Below are 22,813 nucleotides of genomic sequence, written 5' to 3'. Positions count from 1 at the left end.
TTTCCTTTGTTTGCTTGTTGAAATGTTTAATGATATTTATTACACGCACAGTGCTCCACTACATGGTTACTTAAAATATATAGTATTTCATGGAGACTGAGGAATGCAATAGCAGTGTAAAAGATTTTGTGCCATATACTCATCAAATAATGTAAGCATTTTTTTCTGGATTGTAAGCAATTCAATTATTTTGTTTCTGAAATAAATTAAGTAAAGCATATTGAGTCCAACCAGCCCTTGTTTCCGGGGAATTGTAGTTCAATTTCAATTTTAATTAGAATTGAACATTGTGGATTTCTTAGCACTGGTAAGCAAGTTCTGGCAATAAAATATGCACTCCGTTTGTATTAAAACTTCCTGAAATCTAGTGCAGGGAACTGGCAGTATAACTGGTTTATATTTAAACATCCAAGTATTCTATTGTAAAAATTTCCATTTTTAAAAACTGCTGTTGTGTAACAAATTACTTTTATTTTATACAACTGCAATCACGACAAGAACAGACAGTAAAAATATGGGACAAAATATTTAATTCTGTATAAGCTTGGTATTGTGTCCTTGCGAGTGTGACCTTAGGAGTTTTGCCTGTATAAGGATTGCAGGAATGGGCCAAATTGCTTTTTGGTATCTAATGAGTTTAGAGATTGGGGGAGAGGGGAAACAAACAAAACAAAAAGCCCTGCCAGGGTAAAACCAGGGAGAAATATTATGCAAGGATCCCAGGGAACAGCACCCAGGAGCAGGCCATGGACTGAACTGTGACTCAGAATTAGAGTTTGGTCCCTGGTATCCTCTTGCTTCCTCCTCTGTGTAGGCTCAGTTGTCAAAACTCTGCTCACTTCTCACCCACCATTGCTGGAGAGTGAGCAGCTGTCCCATGCAGGCTGCTTTCCCATGCTTGATGCTGTGATAGATCCTCAGTGCTGCTAGTCTGCACATGAGCTCCCAGTGCAACGCTGTGGCCAAAAGGATTAATGTGACCACAGTGGATATATAAACAGGGGAATCTCAAGTAGGAGTAGAGGGGTTATATTACTTCTGTATTTGGCACTGGTGCAACCTCTGCTGGAATACCATCTAGTTCTGGTGTCCACAGTTCAAGACAGAATTGGAGTTTAAAAGATTGGAAACCATGCCTTTGAGTGATATATTCTAGGAGCTCAGTCTGTTCATCTTAAAAAACAGATGGTTAAGGGGTGACTAGAGTACAGTCTATAAGCACCTACATGGGTTCTCTATTACTGGATTTTTTTTTGAAAAAATATACTGTAGTTCAAACAGGGATTGAGTCAGGGAAGTTCTATGGCCTATGCTATGCAGGAGGTCAGACTGGATAATGCACTGATCCCTTCTGGCATTATCATCTGTGAATTTATACATTTCTAACTGTCGTTCTTATGACGATAAATTCATCAAAGGTTGAACATTTTGTCATGATGCTTTGGCGTGGTAAGTAGTACCAACAAATTTCTGACTGTGTTTTATTAAGTTGTATAGAACTGTTCAGAATTATGCCAAGAATAATTTAAGTGATCACTCTGGTTACAGTGTGTATGGTAACACCCATTGTTTCCTGTTCTCTATGTATATAAATCTCCCCACTGTATTTTCCACTGAATTCATCCGATGAAGTGAGCTGTAGCTCACGAAAGCTTATGCTCAAATAAATTGGTTAGTCTCTAAGGTGCCACAAGTACTCCTGTTCTTTTTGTGGATACAGACTAACACGGCTGCTACTCTGAAACCTGCCAAGAACAATGTTGTTTACTTCAAATTTAGTACATTTTCCACCTTGTTAAACTTTTGTGGGGAACAACCTGTCATTTATAAGATCAGTTACCCACATTTCCAGCTACTTGCAGTTTTAAGCACCTGGGTCCTTTTCCCACTCTTGTTTGTTCAATGTAGCTGTAGTGTCATTCATTAGACAAGGACAGTGTTTGAGCTATATAGCAAAGATATCTTCTTTTCATCATCCCAGAGCACTCAGGCATTAAACTGGATATGTCACCCGTCTACTATACTATCTTAACACAACACCTTGGGGCGGATCAGTGAATGTATAAGCCTCCTGGGATACTATTTAACCAAACAATTCTCTTGAACTCTTCCCCCAGACATCTGTGATGGGAAATGTAGCAGCACGATTAAACATTCAATGTAGTGTTCAAAAATTAGATCAGAGCTAAAATGGACCTTTGCTACCTTATTTGTTAAAAATGTGGGCTAGAAGATTTATATAAAAATGTAGATGTGCGTACATCTTTTCCCTCTAGTCTCAACTGTGACCCTATAGCAGCTCACGGGTGCACTGTTTTATAGCAAATGAATATGAGGGTGGTAGCATCCAATTAAATCTGCACTGTGCAAAGTTTTATTTTTCTCCCTGAGAAATTTGCTTTAGAAATTAAAAAGCAGGCTATCCATGAGGTTCTCGAACAGTTGAAATGGTGTTATCCTCCCAATTGATGGTGTTAGGCATTGCCAATTAGTAAAATAGAAGGGAATTGCTTGCAAGGCCTTATTAGTTTAATTGGGACTTGAACAGGAAAGAATAATTCACTAACAACTTGTAACCTGTCCAGCTAGTAAAGTAGGACCTCTGATTCATTAATGAACAACTCCTATTGCCCATTGCACTATGAACTTACAAAAAGCACCCGTTCAGACTGAGTCAGGTTATTTATTATGACCAATGCCACCTAGCCATGTTGCATAGAAGTGTAATTCTAATGCTAGGTCCTGATCCTGCAAACACTTATGCACATGCTTAATTGTAAACAAATGACTAGTCTCATTGACTTCAGTGGGACTATTTAACTATAAGCTTATGGGCACCGGGGTTAAGTTCTTGTAGGATTGATGTGCTCGTGTTACTACACGTACTACTGCTTTTCTCATTGAAAAACATAGGAGGGGCTCTTAGTTCAACCTTTTGGAAGCAGCTTTTTGCTTTAACAATTTATCAAACATTATACAGAGATGACTCATTCCTACATCGTTAAGATGGAGGCAATGCTCCCTTAATAAGGCCAATAAAAAACTAAACCCAATCTGTCAAGGGTAAATCCTATGACTGGGTGGAAGTGTTTTCACAAACTTTGAGAGAAATAAAAAAAAAAACAAAAAAAAAAAACCAAACTAACCCAGAAAATCATTTTCAAAATATTTGGATTGTTTTTTTAAATATATTTGAATATTGAATTTTATAGTAATGACTACATTAGGTGAAAGGTGGAAACTTGGACCCACAGAGCCTGAAATGCCCCAAGATGATTAAAAAGCTCCACACTTAGGACTTTTAAAATTGAGTTTAATTAAAAATAACTTGCTTTTATTACATTTGCTAAATAAAATGACTTATCTCAGTATGAGGGTACTTTACCAGTAATAGGCATATTGATCCACACATTGATCATTGTTATACTTCTCCACTCACTATTAGGCCTCTTTACACTTGTCGAGTGGTGTAAAGGGGCCTTAATATAAATGAAAATCAGGATCTAAAGACACACAGGCACATTTTCTGTGTAAAAAGGGGTTGGATTTATATTAACTATACATTTTTGGTAATACAAAATAGTAGCATATGGCTAATATGAATGTTTAATGGAGACAGGGTCCTGTATTTGAAGGCAATTTCAGCATAAGATAGCATGCTGTGCTAAATGCCCTTTAGGAAATATAAGCTGTTTTAAATGACCCTGGCAGTATATTAATAATTAAAATATATAATAACCCAGATAAAATGAAAAAAATTGAACACTAATCTGCTGCTAGAAAATGTACCATAGTTATTTTATAGTCATTATATTGTGATTACACACAGTGGGTTTGCATAATGTAACTGAGAGTGGAATGTGACCCAGTAAGAAAAAGAAAAATGTCACTTGATTTGTGTTGTAGCTGAGATTGAGTAGTAAAAGTGATCTCTTACTTGAATGGGTACCCTCTTACGTTTAGTAAAATTGTACAGCTGAGTGTCATGTCTTCCCTTATCCTACAGTGAGTCAGAGACTTAGGATCTGATTCTCCACTGTCCTGCACCTTGTGCAACACTGGAAGCATGTTCCACTCACTTTGCACTCACTCTGTGCCAGCGTACATGACTGCACAAGGTACAGGGCAATGGAGGATCAGGGCCGGTGTATGGTATGTTTCCACCTTTCGAGAGGCAAGCAGGTAAAAATAGGGGTCACTCATGAAGGTAGATAAGAGCCAACACTTCGCTTTGCTCCGGCCTCATTTTTCCTTAGCCACTCTCCTAGAGACAGCAAAGGAAAGAAGAGGAAAAAGGGAATAAAGATGACAGAAAAAGGATTAGAAGAAAGACAGATGAGAGTGTCAGATCTGAGAGCCAAGTCAAGACTCCTGTTGGGGGAGAATCTGATTCCATGCATCCTCTCCAGGTATCCTGGGGCAGTCACAGGGTTTTCTAAGACTTTGGCCACTCGTCCTTGGCTATTTATTTACCCCCACTCCCCAAATCTTCAGGCTAGAAGAGGGAAAGTTGCAGCTGTAGGAAGGAAGCTGGAAGATGGTGTGAGAAAGTGTACATTAAATCAGAGTAAGGAGTACTTACATTTACACCCTTATTTCAATTCCTTGGTGTACAAGCTAAACCAGCTTTGGTCTCCCTCACCCATTGATAGATCTGGTATAACTGGGCCTTACACAATCTGAGTTCAAGGGAGTCTAAGTTAGTGTGAAGGGTCTAATTTACATTACCTTAATCATCACTTCTGATTTTCGCCCCTAGTCTCTGATATGTTGTAGGATTGCGGAAGAAAAGAAACTCTACAAGATAAAATAACTTACTGGTAATTATCTTTGTATCCTCTTCTTTGCTTTCCCAATCATATCTCCACCCTTTCATGTTTCACAACACATGGTCTCCCGTGGTGGACATTTTTTGTCATGTCCTTGCTTCATGATACATGGGCTTGTCTTCACTGCAGAATTAAGTGTTGCTCCTAATTCAAGTCCCCACACATGCACACAAACACTTAACTTGAGTGTGGTGATGCTTTTAACTTGAGTTGGCTTGCCTGTCAGGTGCTATAGGCCACAGATTGAATTGACAAAGCTTGTCAATTGCTAACACAACCTTTTGGTTGAACTTGAGACTCATTATGCAGTGAGGCCATTCTCCTTTGAGCTAGGCTATCGTGAGAGGAGTTACCTCAAGTGAAGATAACTCAAGTTAAGTCTGCTATGAAGTCATACCCATTCTTTACAGAATGCGAGAAGTGGTGAGTGCAGCAGCGTGAACTGTTTGGGGCAGGGATTTTTTTTGTTTTGTTCTGTGTTGTGGAGCCCTGTTCCAGAACTGGAGTTTCTGGGCACTAGTGCAATATAAATAGTAAATAAAATAATCTTACCTTCCTACATTTAAGCGTGTCCGTACTCATAATTGTATGTGGTGAGATTCTTTCGAGTACGCCAGCAGTACTAAGTAGTACTAAAATAATTACATAGGAAAGAGGTCTTGTTTTTTTCCCCAGAACAGCAGTCTGAATGATCACAGTGATGAAAGACCCTTCTCAGGATTTATAAACTGTGAAATGCACTTAAAAGTTAGTTTGTTGGTTTTTTAAAATTAAATTAGTGTTTTGAGGTGTAATGTTTGTGCTAGCCATTTTCCAGAAAAATGCCATCTTCTTTGATGCCAGAAATCTGCTATGTAAGATTGTAAATTAATATGCAGTGCTTGAATATGTATCTTGTGTACTGTTTCACATGAAAAATTCTTCCATTGGAAATACAAAATATTTAACAATAACAAAAGGGTTGCTTCTGATATTTATCCTGTAGAGCAGCGGTTCTCAAACAGGGGTCTGTGGACACCTGGGAGCCTGGGAGGGTGCTCCAGGGGGTCTGCAAGTCATGTCTGGGGCCACCAGCCCCACTGATCAACTCGTCCCCCTCCCTCTCAGTGCCTCCTGCATGCTGCTGAATAGCTGTTTCTGCAGCGGGCAGGAGGCACTGGGAGGGAGGGGGAGGAGCGGGGATGGGACGTGCTTGGGGGAGGGGGCAGAAAGAGGCGGGAAGAGGAGGGGCAGGGGTGGAGCAGGGGCGGGGAGAGGTGGGGGTGGCAGTAGGGCCTTGGGCTGAGTGGGGGTTAAGCACCCCCAGGGAAAATTAGTACCTGGCTTGGGGGTCCACGAAACATTTTAAATCAAAATGGGGATCCTCGGGTTGCTAAAGTTTGAGAACTGTTGCTGTAGAGCATAGAAATTGCAGGGGAGACGGGAATCAAGACATAAGGTGGCAAGGGGAGCAGGGGACAGGGAGGAGGACAGACAAACTGAGGCCTTGAAACTGCAACTGACTGTATGTACAGAGTCCTGCTAACTTCAGAGGGGATTCAGATGGACACAAAGACATGGTCATGAACAGTCTGTTGCAGATTTGGGGCTGGCATGAGTCTGGTCACACTTTATATTAAGGTTCGATTTATAATTAGGTTATTAAGAGTCAGTGGTGATCAATAGCTCTTCTGATAAATGGTTTATCAATTGTTATCGTGCACCACAGTCAAAACATAACATCTTCTACTGATGTGCTCATCCATGCTACTCTTGACAGTGACATGCTTATAACATATTAACCCTTTATAAATCACTTCTAAGTGGAATCTTAATATAATGTGTGATTGAGAGTGAACTAAAGTGACCAGAGGTCAGGTGCCCATTGTGGTTTTATTTAGTTCAGTTTAGAACATGCCTGTGATGGGGGGTATAAATCCTGCACCAGTGATAGAGGGGTTATAGAGCTGCTGTGGGCAAGGCTGGCCCTGCCCCTCTGACCCTGTCCATCATATCAGGAATGGAATAAGGATATAAAAGCAGGCAGTTCCCAGTAGTTGCTGTGCAGCACAGGGAAAGACCAGATAGTGTCTCTACAGCTCCCAAGGAAGAATCCTGGAAGCCTTCAGGGGAACTGCTCTCAGGGAGGCCATTCACCAGCGCCCTCTCCCACTCTGTCCCCTGCCTACAAGGACACAATACCCAGGTATAGTGGCTGGGAGGACAGGTTTGCCAAGCCACAATGCTAGCTGTTAGACAGTTGGTACCGCTACCCTTTACCCTGTTTGGGGTTAGGAAATCTGAGGCCATACTAAAGGGATTAGGGGAGTGGAAGGCAAGAGCCCCTCCCCTTCAAACCCAAGTGGACTATTTGACTTATTTGTATCACCGAGACCCCTATTTGGAGAAATGGGGCAGGGGGAGAGAGGGTTTTTCAGTATCTGTACAATTCATCAGGATCCTGAGAATTGTGACAAAGCCACTATACCACACTCAAAAAGGTGTGCATCTGTTATCCTAAACTCCTTTGACAAAATTTAGAGACAATTCCATTAAAAGCCGGCAGTTATCCCACAATAAAACCTGCCCCTCTGTACCCCCTGCAAAAAAACCCAACCAAACAACCCCCCCCCACCAAACCAAAACCTTTCTCAGCCTTCTCACTCTCCAAACACCTTTGTAAAATGTTAGGCCTTTATTGCATCAACAGCCATTTATTCTCTTAACTATGCGCTGTTGCCAACTTGCCAGTGAAAATCCGGGCTTGGGAGTAAGAACTCCTGGGTTTTATTCTGAATTCTGCCACTGACTTACTGTATGATTGGGGCAAGACGATTAAGGCCTAAAAATGGGATTTTCAAGAGCTCTCAGTGTTAGCCCAACTCCTCTCCCAGCAATTAGGGCAACACTGAAAGATCCCAAATTAAAGGTCCAGCTTTTCTGTTTTTGTCAGAAACTCTTGAGTCATGGAAACAGGAACTGTTTGCAGGAAAGGGTTGGTTTCCATAATCTCCCAAACTGAAAAAAAAATGAAAAGAAAATGTTTTTGAAATTGTTGAAACATCTTGTTTTGACATTTTCTAAATGAAAAGTTTCATTTTCTGGTTCAGAAAGACCCCCCTCACCCCCCCAATATGTCACTTATACAACATCCTCTTCTCTGTAACCATGGCAGCAGCAGTAGCTGTTGCATTGTGTGACTATGACCTATGTAGCCTTTCTTAATGAAACAGAAGAATTTAATATTGGAAAAATATTTTTTAAAATGTAAAGTTTTTAAAATAAGTTTGAAATAAATGAAGTGACTTTGTACATGTTTACTGCCTTTTCTGGTTCTGTTATTATTTATTATAATAAATGGAGAGATGAAGGAAAAGATGAAACTGGAGAAGACTATGGGCACTGAGGAAAAGAGGCAATTGTGATTTTAAACACACTGTCAAACAACTTGGCTTTTAACGCTGCTTCTTTCTCTTCTCAATGATTCCCCACACCATTTATTATCTGGATGTCCATCTGAAGATGGAAGTAAAAACAGGAGGCAGAACATTGCAATAGCTAACTGACGTGCCACTTTCTATTGTTGCTCATGCATGACATTTTAGGACTCTCACTCATGTTAACCCTTTAAAAACCACCTATTGTACTCCTTTAAAACCTGATTCTGCAAACTCTTACTCATATGAGTTGTCTTTACTCAAGCAGATAGTCCTACTGTCTTCCACAGTTTACTTATTTGAGTAAGATTTGTAGGATGGACTATGATGTTACACAAAACTACAGTAGAGTTGCACTTTTTACACAACCTCTGAATTTGACCCCTGGTTTGGAAACAAGGACTAAGGACCTTATATCATTGCAAGCTTAGTACTTGCAAAGAAGGCCATTAGAATACAGCAGTATGCTGTAGCTAAGAGTGCACACTGGATTTTCCCATCTTTAAATAAAAGCAAAGATAGTTTTGAAGCTTGAGCCAAAGACAGAGTGTAATACCATAGAAATAATAAAGCCACGCCACAAACAACTGTGCTAAAGTCCAACATTTAACAAAGCAACAAGCCAAAAAATAAAATAAATAAATGTACCCAGAGAGAAGCGAAAGGGAAAAAAAGAAAAAGCATAGGGAAACAGACAGTGAACCACAAGATGGAGAAAAGTTACCATATTATAAGGTTTCAGTAACAAAGCCTAAAACAGGATGTTGCGGTCCAGAAAGCTAATACACTTGCAGTTACTCCTGACATCTTGTAATAGCCACTCAAAAGGTCATTGACAACGTGCAGTTAGAATGCAGGGCTCGCCTTAGAGGTGGGTAATCAGGGTAGTCACCAAATTGCTCAGCTGTTTTTTGTTTGTGTTTTGTTTTTACTCAGTGGGCACTAAAAACATTTTCCATCCTGAGGCCAAAACACAAAGGGCCAGTGTGAGGTCCCTGGAACAAATGTTTTAGAAATAGATCCAAATTGTGCATATTGAGTAATAATTTTGAACATTTATCTATTGTATATATTTTTGTTAATAAGAGAAACGGGGGTTGCACTTTTAAGAATGGGATGGGGGTACACTGAGTGAGCTAATTCAGAGTAGAGTGTTCAGTGTATGTAAAAAACAATGAGGAGTCCTTGTGGCACCTTAGAGACTAACAAATTTATTTGAACATAAACTTTCTTGGGCTAGAATCCACTTCATCAGATGCATGGAGTGGAGGCTGGCCTGTAGCTGGGCACCGAGGAGGTCTCTGTCTGCAAGAAGCTCTTAGAGCAGAAGTTTTGAGTTTCCAGAATAAACAGGGTTCTCTTTGAAAAGCTGAGCCTTGTGATTAATAGTGCAACACCAGCTTTGGTTACACACCTCTCAAATGCTGGAGTGGCCTCAGACATAGTACAGGTTGATCGGTCCATTGCTGATATACAGGGCTGTGTGGGGAAAGATAACTATGTTTCCTGGAGAATTTCAATATGTTGAAATTTGTTTTTTATTCCAGTTCAGAACAAAATCCCAACATTTCATAATTCTCTGTAAAAGGGAAAGCCTGAGGGTCCCCAGATCAGAGACCATCTGCATGGATGGCTGCCTTGAAGCTGCAGACTCTGAGAACCCTGGCGTTCCTAGCGCCAGGATAGTTCAACTGGCTGGCTGACCCCAAGCTGTGGATCCTGTAAGTCCAGGGTCCTCAGCAGTGCAGCTGGTGAGCTGGCAGGAAAGAAGGCAGGTTTCCAAAGCTGTCTTGTTTCTAGACAAATTTAACGAAATTGAACCATCTCTGCAGACTGTTTTGATTTCAGTGAATTGGCAAATTCCAAAGACGATCTGTTTTGTCAACTTTTTTTTCTGACCAGCTCTACTGATATGCTCCCATGACTTTTCCCAGGGTAGTTTCCTCTTTCCGTCATCTGCCATTTCACCTGTCAGAAAAACAACTCAGTAAACCCCATCTTATAGAGAGGCATGTCAATCTTCCTATTTGCAGAGCAGGTATTGGGATGGAGCTTGTAGCTGTGGTCCACTTCTGAGGCCTCACACTGATTAGCTGAGCCCATGCCCCTCACCTACTTCAGATATCCACTTGGTGCTGTTGCCAGAAGTCAGGTTGCCCTTCTTTTTCAAAAATCCAAGTAGGATCATTCCTCAACCAGCCACCCAATGCACCAGCAGATGGGACTGTGTCACCTGATGACGTGCTGGATTATAAAGGAGCTCCTTGTTACATTTTTAACAGCCCATTATTGATTTAGTGCTACTGAAGGAATCTAGAATCTGAATTTCTAGAGTAAATTAATAGAGACAGTTTTAGTGGAGGCCTGATTTATCTGGGCAGAAACAAATCTGTTTACATTGCAATGCCTACATATTGGCCACTGGAAGACTCCCCCCGCCCCCCCGCTTTAAATGAAAGCTTGAAATTTGCAGCATGTTGCATCATGCTACAGTACTTTGGAGAGACTAAAAAAGTATGAGCAACATTTTATTTTTCTGAACCAGCATTCCCCACCCCCCAAGTTTTCAATATTAACTGTCAGTTTATATATCACTCCTAAGTGCACATAGTATAAACCTCCTGAAATATAAGCAACAATGAAATCTAATTTTAAAAATGAAGGGATTATTTTATCTACTCCAGTTATTTAAAATAGGACATATAATTGACAAGGCCCCAATTAAGCTATGTGCATCAGCATTTGACTAACTTCTAAATGACTGCTCGTGTGCTTAAAGTGAGCCGTGTACTTCCATACCTTTCTGAATCGGGGCCTAACTGATGTAGTTACAACACAATACTTTGCAAAATTTAGATGGACTTTAGGTTGATATTGTCAGATCAATTCATTTCATGTGCTCTATAATTTATGTTTAAATGAGAGCTTATTTTTGCTGTTATGCTTGGAAAATGTCTTTTAGGTAAATTTGGGGAAACAGAGTTAAATTACTTTGTTTTTCTTTTCTTCTTTTTTTAATGTAGAAGCTACTGTATTGTGGTGTCAAAGCGTTTTGTTAATAGTCACCTTTGTTTCTCTGTTTCCTCAGCTTTCTCTGTTAGAAGAGGCGGGGTTTGGAGGCGTCCTTCTTTATGTTGATCCTTGCGATTTACCAAAGACTCAAAATCTTAGTGATAAAGCATTCATGGTTTCCCTAAACAATGGAGGAGACCCATCGACACCTGGTTATCCCAGTATTGGTAAGTACTATTTGAGTAATGTCCAGTTAAATGGCATTTTAAATTTGATTGTGAATAATACATGAGCTGAAACAATAAGCCCAATCCTGGTCTCAGGTACAAACCCTGAGTAAAAGGGTTTTACTTTTACTTTTACTCCCTGCTTTGCGCAGAGGAGCAATATGGTTGAACGGATAAATCCACACTCATAACCTAAATGTAGGCTATAGAATTGTGCAACTGGCATCCAAAGGCTACTGCAGACTCTTGGTAGGAGTAGCTGGACTACACACCTCCTTATGCTGGCTTTTGTCAGTACATTCACACTCCACCATTAACCCGAGAACCACTGTACAACAATTCTCTTCACAGCTCAATGGTTTGTGTTGAATTGGGCTCTCCAGGATCACTCCCCCACGAATGAAGCAATTTCCATTACATACTGGGCTTTGTGCTCCCATGTTGTGGATAGTGGGGGCAGTTGGCTATAGATGTAAGTGCAGTGTAATCAGAAAAGGTTATAGCAATGATCTCTTGTACAATCTTTGCCAATAACAGTTTCATATGATATATGTTCTACTTGCCTAGTTTCAATTTTGCCAGAACAGACCTGGTCATTTCAGCTAATGAACTGCTTTGTTAAGTGATAGGAAGGCAAATGCATTTTTTTTTAAATATCTGAAGTTAAAAAAAGACGTTAATTAAACATAAATGTTAGTGTGCCACAACAATGGTTTTGAAAATAATTTCCACCTGCAGCACATCAGACTATACGTTCTGTTTAAAATCTTTGTTCTAGCAGTTCAGTGAACATGTGTTCTGCCTGTCTGCTATTTTTTCAGCTTTACAACCTCCTTTAATATCTAGCTAGATGGAAAAAAGTATTAAGAATCATGCTATGAGTTTGTGACAAGGCTTCATTAAGAATATTTGGTCCAGTTACTAACACAGACATCTAAAGGCTGACTCGAATTGGCACTAAATCAACTGAGGCAATGCTGAGATGCTTCATGACTAGAATGGCAGAAAATAGAAATATTGGCCTAGTTGTCAGAGAAGGGTGTTAACTATTCACATCGTGAAATGCCTTGACAGCTCAATGGGAAAGGAATTGCACATTTTCTCAGCGTCTCACTATACCTGACCTAGACCTGCCATGGGAACTACAGAAGTAAATGTAGCACTCTTCGAGCTTTATTCTTAATCATTTCATGAAGCCCTGTGAAGAGTGGTCTGTTTATCAGTCTGGCTGACTGCATAACATTTTATTTACCCTACATGAAAAATAAAGTTAATTACGACTGATACGCTGACAGTAGGATGCCGGGTTATTGTCTAAACCTTGTTTGTTGTTTTGCTGACAGTTACACTAAATGCTCTTTTGGGTTAAGTAGATTCCAATCTCTAGTTTCAGGGGGGAAATACAAGAAAAAAAGCTGATAACCTTGACAGAGAAACAGAGAGAATTAAGTAGGTTGATGGTTTGTGCTAGAACCTTAATGTATCTTGCACCTGTTTTTAAGTCTCTAAACGTCATTCATCAGCAGGAACAGTCTATCATGTGTCTAAAGTATTTTGATAATCTGGATGCAATGATGCACTGAAGGGATTCTGAGGAGAACTCCTGGGATCCTCTTGTTAAAGCTGTGTCACCAAGTGGTGGAGCAAGTTGGAATGATTTCTCTGTCTCTGATGGTTTTCACACTTCTCTGAAGGCCAATAAATCACCCTGGCCAGAGTTAACTTGTGTCTGGGCTGTATACAAATAAGTCTGAAAAGCAAATGTTTTACCTTTGTGATATCACATGGCAGGTATTTAAAAAAAAAATCTTGGGGACAAATACTCAGGGTTGTCCAGATGCTTATCCCTCTTCCCTGCAAGCACATATCCCTTTGGTCAATTGAGTTTATCACAGACTACAGGCGGGGATTTTTGTGGAATCCCATGCTTAAAATATTGGCAGTACATCGTTGTCTGGAGGATGCCATCTGCACTTTACACTCTCCCCTTGGCAATGGATAAACTGTTACCATTACTGTCTTGGGATAAGTGTAATCCATAACACACATGAGATAGATCAGAAAAGGAATGGTCTTTGGTGAAAACATCAAAATCTGTAAAGGAAAAAGAGGATGGGGATTTTAATTTAATTTGTCATTGAAAATTGGTGAATGTTACAACACACTTTATCTCGTTTTAGTAGGAAACCTGTAGACCCATGAGTGATCCAAAGGTAATAATTTTTTAAGCAATCTTTGCACGTAACACCCATCACTGTACTAACTGACATGGGTGCAAAGTTAATAAATGTCCTAGTAAGATCTACATAATATGTACAGTGAGCAGATACTCAGCTTCTTTCTGTTTATAGTGAATCTTTTTTTCTTACCCCCCAAATAAATTTCTCCATGGCCTCTAAATTAGAGCTGAATTAATATTTGTTTTTTTTAAATTAATATTATTGTTTTATTATTTTATTTTATTTTATTTATTTAGAGGCTGAACTGGCAAAAAATGGTGTGTTTTAAATTGAAAGTGAATTTTCTTATTTGTTTGTTGTTGTTTTTTGCCAAAAGGATCAAATGAAACATTTTGTTCAATCCAAAAATTTTTTTTTTTTCATTTGAGATCATTTTTGGGGATTTCCCAACTCTCTCCCATTGTGTGTTTGTGTGTGGTTTTAGAAAATATTTGCTAAATTTCTAAATGAAATACTGTTTTGAAACAAAAAATTTGAAATATTTTGTTTCAAAATGGCTGAAAGTAATCCTTTTGACCTGTTCTTAAGCCAAGACTGCTCACCAAATTTGGACCGAATTTGTGAAAAGTTTGTGTTCCAGAAATACATTTTTGATAGTTTACTATTTGTGGGGAAGAAAGTTGTTCCAGCTCTACCCAGAATATTACAGTGGTTAATTTTTCTTTAGAATCATTTTTTGAAGTCAATTACCACTTTTAATAGGATTTATATAATTGATTATACTAGACTTCTGGGCTCTCAGAAAATTCCAGCTCAAATCCTGCTCTTTTATGGAGATGGAGACAAAATGCAGAGCTTCAGTATGTGGATTAATTTAGGATGTACCAATGACAATATGCTGGGTGAGGGATGAATATGCCTCTTACCTGTAAGTGGCACAATCTATTTAGCTGCCTGTAAAGGGCAACCAACGCAGCTTGGCAAGGAGTCGTCCAGGTGCTCCTCTATAAAGATAACTACTGCCTTGTTTGCATCTTTTGGGCCCTTTACTAGGTCCTTCACTTCTAATCTGACATTGTTAATCTTGGTTCTCCTGCTTCTCCACCATGGCAGCCATGGGATAATCCTCTAGGCCTTTGTCAGCCTCTGTCCTCTCTGCCTGGTTTTGATTTTCAAGGACAGTCTCTTTCTCTGGAACCTTTCTTCGAGTCTACATTGTGTCACTCTTGAATTGGACGGGTTCAATGCTTGGGACTTGGACTTAGGAATCGGGGGCTAAGGAACCCTGCAGTAGAAGAAACGTGAGATCTAGGGAGCTGAGAGGGCTCTGGGGACATCAATAGGCAGGAGGGGGACAAGAGGACCTGCATTATAGAGAAGTATGATGAGTTTCCCTTCTCATTTTTTGCATTTTGACTTTTTGAATGCTGTACTTTCTCTTGCCCAGCTTGCTATGCCAGAGATATGTTTGGTTTTGCTATTGCTGTACTTCAGAGTCATTTCAAACCAAATCTGTCTTCAGACAGAAAAATGGCTCAGTAAACGAAGATACGGACAGAACCTATTTGTCAGTCTTAGTATGTAAATAGTAAAGTGTCCTCGGTATGAGCAGTAAGAACCCTGTGCCTGAGATAAGGCACTCAGTAATAGAATTCCTATCTATGCAGTGGAGGAATGGAAATTATATCATGAAGAATTCTTCAGAAAGCATGATAGAAACTGCTATCAGCTTTAAATGCTGAAATATAACAGCTCAGTTGAATAAAATCCTACTATATTGAGAGGAGTATCCAGTGTAATGTTCTTTTCAAGAATTTCACACAAAAATTATAGCACTAAAAAAAATACATATAAACAGTTGAGAAGTGTTCTGTGCTTCAGATCCCGGTGCACAGCAAGTCATCTGAGCCATAAAACAGGTGTGGGAGAGAAATCAGTTATAATAAAGCACAAGGCTTTTTGTGTGTGTGTGTGTCCCCGTGCATGTGGGGCTAGACTGTGATGTGGACAACTCTGTGAAGAGATGTAAGGGGAATTAATACTCACCACCTCTTATACTCTGCATGGGCTACCTAGACCTTAGGTATGGGCACACAGGAGTAAGCAGGTGGGAAAGGAGAGGGCAGGGAGAGTCTGTGAGTGACTGATGCATTGACTCAATTTCACCCCACACCCAATGAGCTGGTCAGTGCAGCTGAAATGGTACAGGGGTGGTGGTGACATAATTTGCAGCTGGTATAGGGCAATGGCAAATAGCTCCCCCATGCTCCCACTCACATAAGATCCCATTCTTCTCACATTAAGTAGTACATTACTCCCTGAGTAGTCTAATTGATTTCAGTGAGATTGCATGCATAGTGATGTGTTACATAAAGTGATTAAGAGTGGTAGAATCAGCTCCATCATATTCATGGAATATCCTGTTTGAGCATTCCCAGTTACTTATATCTTCTATCCACATTACTGGAACAACATGGTTTTCTATTCACAGAATAGGTACAATAGTCACCTTTGTCGTTGTCTTTCCTCACCTTTCTCTGATAGCAAAGCAGGGTTTGGGGTGTTCTTCTCTACCTTGAGCCCTCCAGTGTACTTCAACTATGGCCAGGAAGGGACCTGTTTGGATTGAGAGAGCAGTCTTTGACGTCTCTGCTGAGATTATTAACGAACAGAGCTGGCCAGACACTTTAACTCCTGTTCCATGGGTAACACCAATATTTTTTTTTAAAAAAAGTCATTCCAAAAATCAAATGAAACATGAAATTCTGAAATTCCCCACAGAACAGGAATTCCAAAACTTCATTTAGGAAAACTCAGAATGACATTTCATTTTGACCTTTTTCTAAATATTTTTGAGGCTTCTTCCGTTCTGTCCAGGGCCCTGGCAGCCTGCCATGTGGGAAGCTCGGCAGCACAGGGAACCTCAGAGCCAGGAATTCTGAGGAGCTGGGAGCTTTGGCTCTGGGACAATTTACCTGGCAGGCTGCTGACAAGGTAGGAGCCGGGACTTCCAGACTCTTGGCTTCTCATCAGCACACCTGGAGGACTGCTAAGAGCCAGGTTGGTGAGCTGACATAGAATCATAGAATATCAGGGTTGGAAGGGACCTCAGGAGGTCATCTAGTCCATCCCCCTGCTCAAAGTAGGATCAATCCCCAATTTTTGCCCCAGATCCCTAAATGGCCCCTCAAAGATTGAACTCACAACCCTGGGTTTAGCAGGCCAATGCTCAAACCACTGAGCTATTCCTCCCCCCGATAGGATTATACCATGCATGGTTCCATCGGAAACATGCCTGGTTTCTGTCAGAATTTTATAGAAATCAACACCTTCCTCGGAATGTTTCAGTTTTGATGAATGAGCATTTTCTGACAGAGAAATGTTCTTCTGGAAAATTCTGACCGGCTCTCTTCAGAGAAATGTCAATGTTGATGATGGTGGTTTTCCTGTTGTTATTTTGTAAATGCATTTTGGACACTTATCATGTAGGAATTGGGTAGTAGCAACCAAATCATTGTGAATAGAGAACTGAACGGCATGGTTTACGGAGATGTTTATTACTGAAATATCACACAGTATATCTTCATTGTTCACTTTCTTTTAGTACCCCCTTGTACCATACAAGCAGCAAGGGAAAGTAATTAAATTTAAGCAGAGCGACATCTTCCAAACAAAGATATAAAGCAGGTGTTTAAACATATGAGATCAAATCCTGTAGTCCTCAAACAGTACACAGATAAAACGTTCACTGAATTCAAGGATTGCATCATTTGGTTCATGGAGAGGAAGGATGGTGTGAGCAGATGACATCCACACCCTGTCCAAACAGTCCACACAGCTTGTTGCCAATCAAAACTGACCTATTCAGAAAAGGAACTCAAAATAAAACTGTATAACAGGGTTGGGTTTTCAGGCAGATACTGTCAGTCAAGTACAGATAGTGTTGTGGCTTGAGCACAGGACTTGGAATCACGGTTTCTAGATTTCACCTGGCATTGGCCACTGTCGGAAGACAGGATATTGGGCTGGAAGGACCATTTTTCTGATCCAGTATGGCCATTCTTATGTTCTTAATTGTTTCTCTGCCCTGGCCTGTGTGACCTTAAGAAGACACTTCTTTTTCTTAATCTGTAATAGAGGAAAAATGTGGGTAATCACAGAATCATCATGCATAAAAACTTGCCAGTTGTGTTTTAGAAAGCTTCATCTCTGTGCTTGCAGTATTTTTAGAGAATGTTGCAAATACCAAGGTTAAGATACTTTAGGTATGTAAGGGAGAGATTCTCTCTAATCTTTATAAGGGTGCACAATTGGAGGGGAGGAAGTAAGGGGCCTCTCTCCATTATTGTCACCTACATAAGTCATGGACAGAATTCTGGCCTGAAGGCTTCTAAAGGATCCCCCTGAGATGATCCTTCCTTTTTTATGTGTTACATTATATGCAATTTGCACAATCTAGCTCTCGGGTACATTTTTAAGAGTTACTATTTATTTTACTACTTTGCCTCCCAGTGGTACTGCAAGACATTGTTCATTGATTTAAAAGCTCTTTGAGATGGTCAGATGCTATGTAAGTGATAAATATTATTAATTATTAATAATAAATCCCCTCTCTATTTTTTCCTTACACAGCTGTTATGTCAAAATTTATTGAAAGCTGCCTTAACTTGCTCTTACCATTACAATAAAAAGCCATTTTCCCAGAAATTCCTCTACTCCAGCCCATAAGGTATCTTGGCACTATTCACAGGAGCCTCTTTGTCTAAAATACTGTGTAAGAACATACAAATAGCCATACTGTGTCAGACCTATGGTCCATCTAGCCCAGTACCCTGTCTTCTGACAGTGGCCAGTACCAGATGCTTCAGAGGGAATGAACAGAACAGGGCAAATTATCAAGTGATCCATCCCCTGTCATCTGGTCCCAGCTTTGGGCAGTCAGAGGTTTAGTGACACCCAGAGCATGGGGTTGCATCCCTGACCATCGCGGCCAACAGCCACTGATGGGCATACCCCCCACGAACTTGTTCAATTCTTTTTTGAAGCCAGTTATATTTTGGCCTTCACAACATCGCCTTGCAACAAGTTCCACAGGTTGATTGTGTGTTGTAAGAATATTTCCCTATGTTTGTTTTCAACATACTGCCTATTAATGTCATTAGGTGAAATGGTTCTTGTGTTCTGTGAAGGGGTAATAACACTTCCTTATTCAATTTCTCCACACCATTCATAATTTTGTAGACCTCTATCATATCTCCCTTTAGTCCTCTCTTTTTTAAAATGAACAATCCCACTTTTTTTTAGTCTCTCCTCCTATGGAAGGTGTTCCATACCCCTAATCATTTTCATTGACCTGTGTACTTTTCCCAATTCTTATTTCACCTTTTTTGAGGTGGGTTGACCAGAACTACCTTCAGTATTCAAGGTGTGGGCACACCATGGATTTATATAGTGGCATTATGATCCGTTCTGTCTTATTATCTGGCTCTTTCCTAATGGTTCCTAGCATTCTGTTAGCTTTCTGACTACTGCTGCACATTGAGCAGATGTTTTCAGAGAACTATCCACGATGACTCCAAGATCTTTCACATTTAGTGCCACTCCCCCCAAGCCTGACCTATTATATATTTTGTACCTTGGTATTACCATGTCCTATTGATTATCATCATTCCACCAAGTTTCTCTGATGCCTATTATATCAATATCCTCATTTAATGCCAGGCATTCAGGTTCGCCCATATTCGTATTCAGGCTTTTAGCATTTGTATGCAAGCATTTATAAAATTTGTCAGTATTTAATTCTTTGCCTTAATCTTCTCCTCTTTAGTAGGATATAGAATTTCTCCTTTAATAAATCCTCCCGCAAAGGATGTCTCTGAACTGTGGGCTCCTCCAAAACTGTTGGCTTTCCTCCACCCCTTAGTTTAAAAACTCCTCTGACCTTTTATAGCCCACTGTACTTAAGAGACACTGTGTAGCCCTAGTGTACTTTAGAGACTAGCAGTATACCCCTCACAACATTTCGAATCTAAAAACCCCAGATGTTTTCCTCGTTTTAGTTGCTTTAAAAGTAAAAGATGCCATTTGCGAGTGAGGAAGTTACTTTTTTTTCTTGTGTTTATTGTTTAACTATTTTGTACCCCATTACTTCTAATGAGGCTGGAAACCTGAAGTCGCATTTGGGAGGAAAAAGTTCAGCTTTAATTCAATACTCACATTGCGTGCGAGCAATTTGTATTCAAATAAGGCCTGATTCAATGCTCACTGAACACAATAGATAGATTCCCATTAATTTCCATGGCAGTTGGGTACAGACCTGCGGGGAGAAGAATAAAATTATTCATTATTTCAGGGTTTGGGACATTAGACTGATCTTCTGAGGTGCCTAGCACCCACAGATTGAAGACAATCAGAGCTGTAGGTGCTCAGTACCTCTGAGTAGCTGGGGCATTAATTTTACAGTGTAGAAACAAAGAGCATTGTTATAAATCTTGATAATTTTAAAATCCACAGATGGGGTAGCCAGAGAAAGGCAGTCATTATCTCAAAGAATGACTTGGTGGTTCTAAAAGGCTTAAATATGGGAAAACATGTAGATACTCTTGTCTCATCTCTCACAACGTGCAGATACCATGAGCTCTTTTATACGAGAGGTCTGAGGGAGATTGCAACAAGAACGCGTTCTAGATTTTAATAAGTAGACAGTATTTTTGCCTGTCATTTGTAAATGAGTTTTCTTCCTCCATTACCAAAGCCTTTTAGTTAGTTTTTGCAATGAATTTCCTGTATTATTTATTGATTTTTCATGTTCCCTCTGTTGTCTTTTGGCTTTATAAATAATGGAGTTTAAAAAAAAAAAAAAAAAAAAAGCTTTACAGTGCTCTTTGACTGCACTGCTTGAGACCGAAGGCATGTTAGTGCAGTGCATTTGCTATGGGCATATCTGTTAATCTTCAGTAGCCAAGACAGTGTATTTAATTTGCAGCTCTGGTGTCCCTGTTTTTTAATTTTAAGGGTCTCAAGGAAATCTTTACCACTATGGTATAACTTGAGTATCCATTAATGGTTTGGGCTGTGTCATGAGGGCAAGGCTAGAACTGATGTGGGACTTAGATGAGCTAAGCAGGTTAATTAGGAAAAAGCAATGTATTTGCTTTCATTTTAAAAAGATGAATATTGCTTTAAAAAAAGGAGGAAAAATAAGCTGAACTTTAAATTTAAAAGCCATAGAGAGTGGGCTGGGAAAGTGAATGCAAATGAACTTCACCTACAATAATTGTCTCCTGTGCCATCCTGTTTTTATATATTTATTTATCATGTAATAAAAGCAGCACAAAATAGATTGTGCTAATTGCTATAGAATAAAGCCAACTGGAATACTGTACATACTCCAACTGGAATATTCATCTTTTGTTTTCTTGTTCTTCTCCATCCTTGAAAAAAATGGTACCCATGTTCACCTCATTGTGGAATTGTAGCAAAAGTTGTGGAACACCCAGTGCACATCATAAAAAGCCCTTGATATTTGCAGCCTTAATAGGGTGGTATTGTTTAATTGAGCTCAGTCAGTTATTCTGCAGTATTTACATAGGACCGCTTGGAATGTGATTCAATTATATGCCTGCTTTATTTGTAGTGAGTCGAATGATTCCGAACAAAAGCTTATAATTGATAGAGTAATTCTATTGATCTGAAAGAGCTATATATCATTTCCAACTAGTAAAGGCAGAGAAGGTATTTCCAAAGATTTTTTTTTCCTTTTTGGACAGTTTTTAAAATGTAATTAAGCGTTTTATAACAGAGAAGCATACATTTCAGTATGAAAATATAGATTCATATTTATTTTAAATGCTAGAAATTAGATAAAGTGCTACATACCCACTTGGTGGTATGACTATGCAATATTTGGGTCTGTTCTCCCGTAAACGCACAAAAATATTTATGAATGCATTTTAACTGCACATGGGTCCTGATCCTGCCCCATTGTGTTTAATGGAAAGACTTATGTATACTTCAGTGGATTTTGGATCAGGTCTATACTGTGGAAAGAATTATTAATTTTCTCCTTATACATGCTCTGAATGCAGAGCAACAGAATATATTATCCTGATGATTCTGAGCAGGAAAAGCAAATGCATTTGAACTTATGTCATCCATAAATTGTATGAATCCAGTGTTTGCCACCAGCTGCCACACCATTGTATCTGATATACCACTATTACTTCCTATTTTAAGTATATGAAAGTACTATGGTATCTCATACAATGTGGTAACTTTTAGGAAATATTGGCTTTTTCATAGTCATTACTGTAGGTAAGTGATAAATGGCCAATAGTTCTATATTAAATTATTGATCTGTAAAGCTAATACAGTCCCAAAGAAATATGGCCAGCATTTTCAAAGTTGGAGGCCTAAAATTGGGCACCTAAATCCAAATTTCAGCTGCTAAATAAGTGGCCTGATCTTTTTTTCTTGTTTTCAATGTGAGTTCAGATGTTCAGAACATCTGAAAATCAGACAATAAATTTGTGCGCCTAATTTCAGGTCCCCAGCTTTAAAAATGTTTTCCCACATATAGTATACGGATATTACTGCATCTGCTCTAGTTCTCGACTGAAACATGACATCTACTGAGCAGCACACAGTAAAATTATGCTATAGTTCGGCAATAGTATTATGCAGTTATATAGTATTTTTCATCAGTAAAGGGAGGGATGTTACAAAGGTGGGTAAGCATCATTATCCCCCTTTTACAAATGACAAACATGATACAGAGAAAAGTTAAGTAACTTGTTAAAGGTTATGCAATAGCTCATTGGTGAAATAAAGGAAAGCAGTCAGGTCCCATGCTCAGCCACTGGATGACACCTTCCCTCAGTTTAGAACAGAAAGTGAAGAAAAAAGTATCCTTATGAAGCTGCTCCAGAAATTTTGATAGACACCCAAGAATGTTTGTACCTCCAACAGAAACAAGGCTTAGGGTTGCCAGGCATCTGGTTTTCGACTGGAACACCCAGTCGAAAAGGAACCCTGGTGGCTCCGGTCAGCACTGCTGACTGGGCCACTAAAAAGTCCAGTCGGTGGCGCAGCAGGGCTAAGGCAGGCTCCCTGCCTGCACAGGCTCGATGCAGCTCCCAGAAGCGGCTGGC

At 39.6% G+C, this 22,813-nt stretch overlaps 1 protein-coding gene across 1 annotated transcript in view; it reads left to right on the top strand.

Moving 5' to 3' along the window:
- NAALADL2 (N-acetylated alpha-linked acidic dipeptidase like 2) overlaps positions 1–22,813 on the top strand; it is an 891,836-nt gene that overhangs the window by 545,361 nt on the left and 323,662 nt on the right. Inside the window, exon 7 of the mRNA XM_074963548.1 lies at positions 11,334–11,484. Coding sequence (XP_074819649.1) covers positions 11,334–11,484 — 151 coding nt within the window. The remainder of the gene's footprint in view (positions 1–11,333; positions 11,485–22,813) is intronic.

The sequence above is a fragment of the Natator depressus genome, chromosome 9 (assembly GCF_965152275.1).
Source record: "Natator depressus isolate rNatDep1 chromosome 9, rNatDep2.hap1, whole genome shotgun sequence".
In the NCBI taxonomy this organism is placed as follows: domain Eukaryota; kingdom Metazoa; phylum Chordata; order Testudines; family Cheloniidae; genus Natator; species Natator depressus.
The sequence above is the reverse complement of the archived record's forward strand: the minus strand, read 5'-3'. Positions and strand labels throughout refer to the sequence as shown.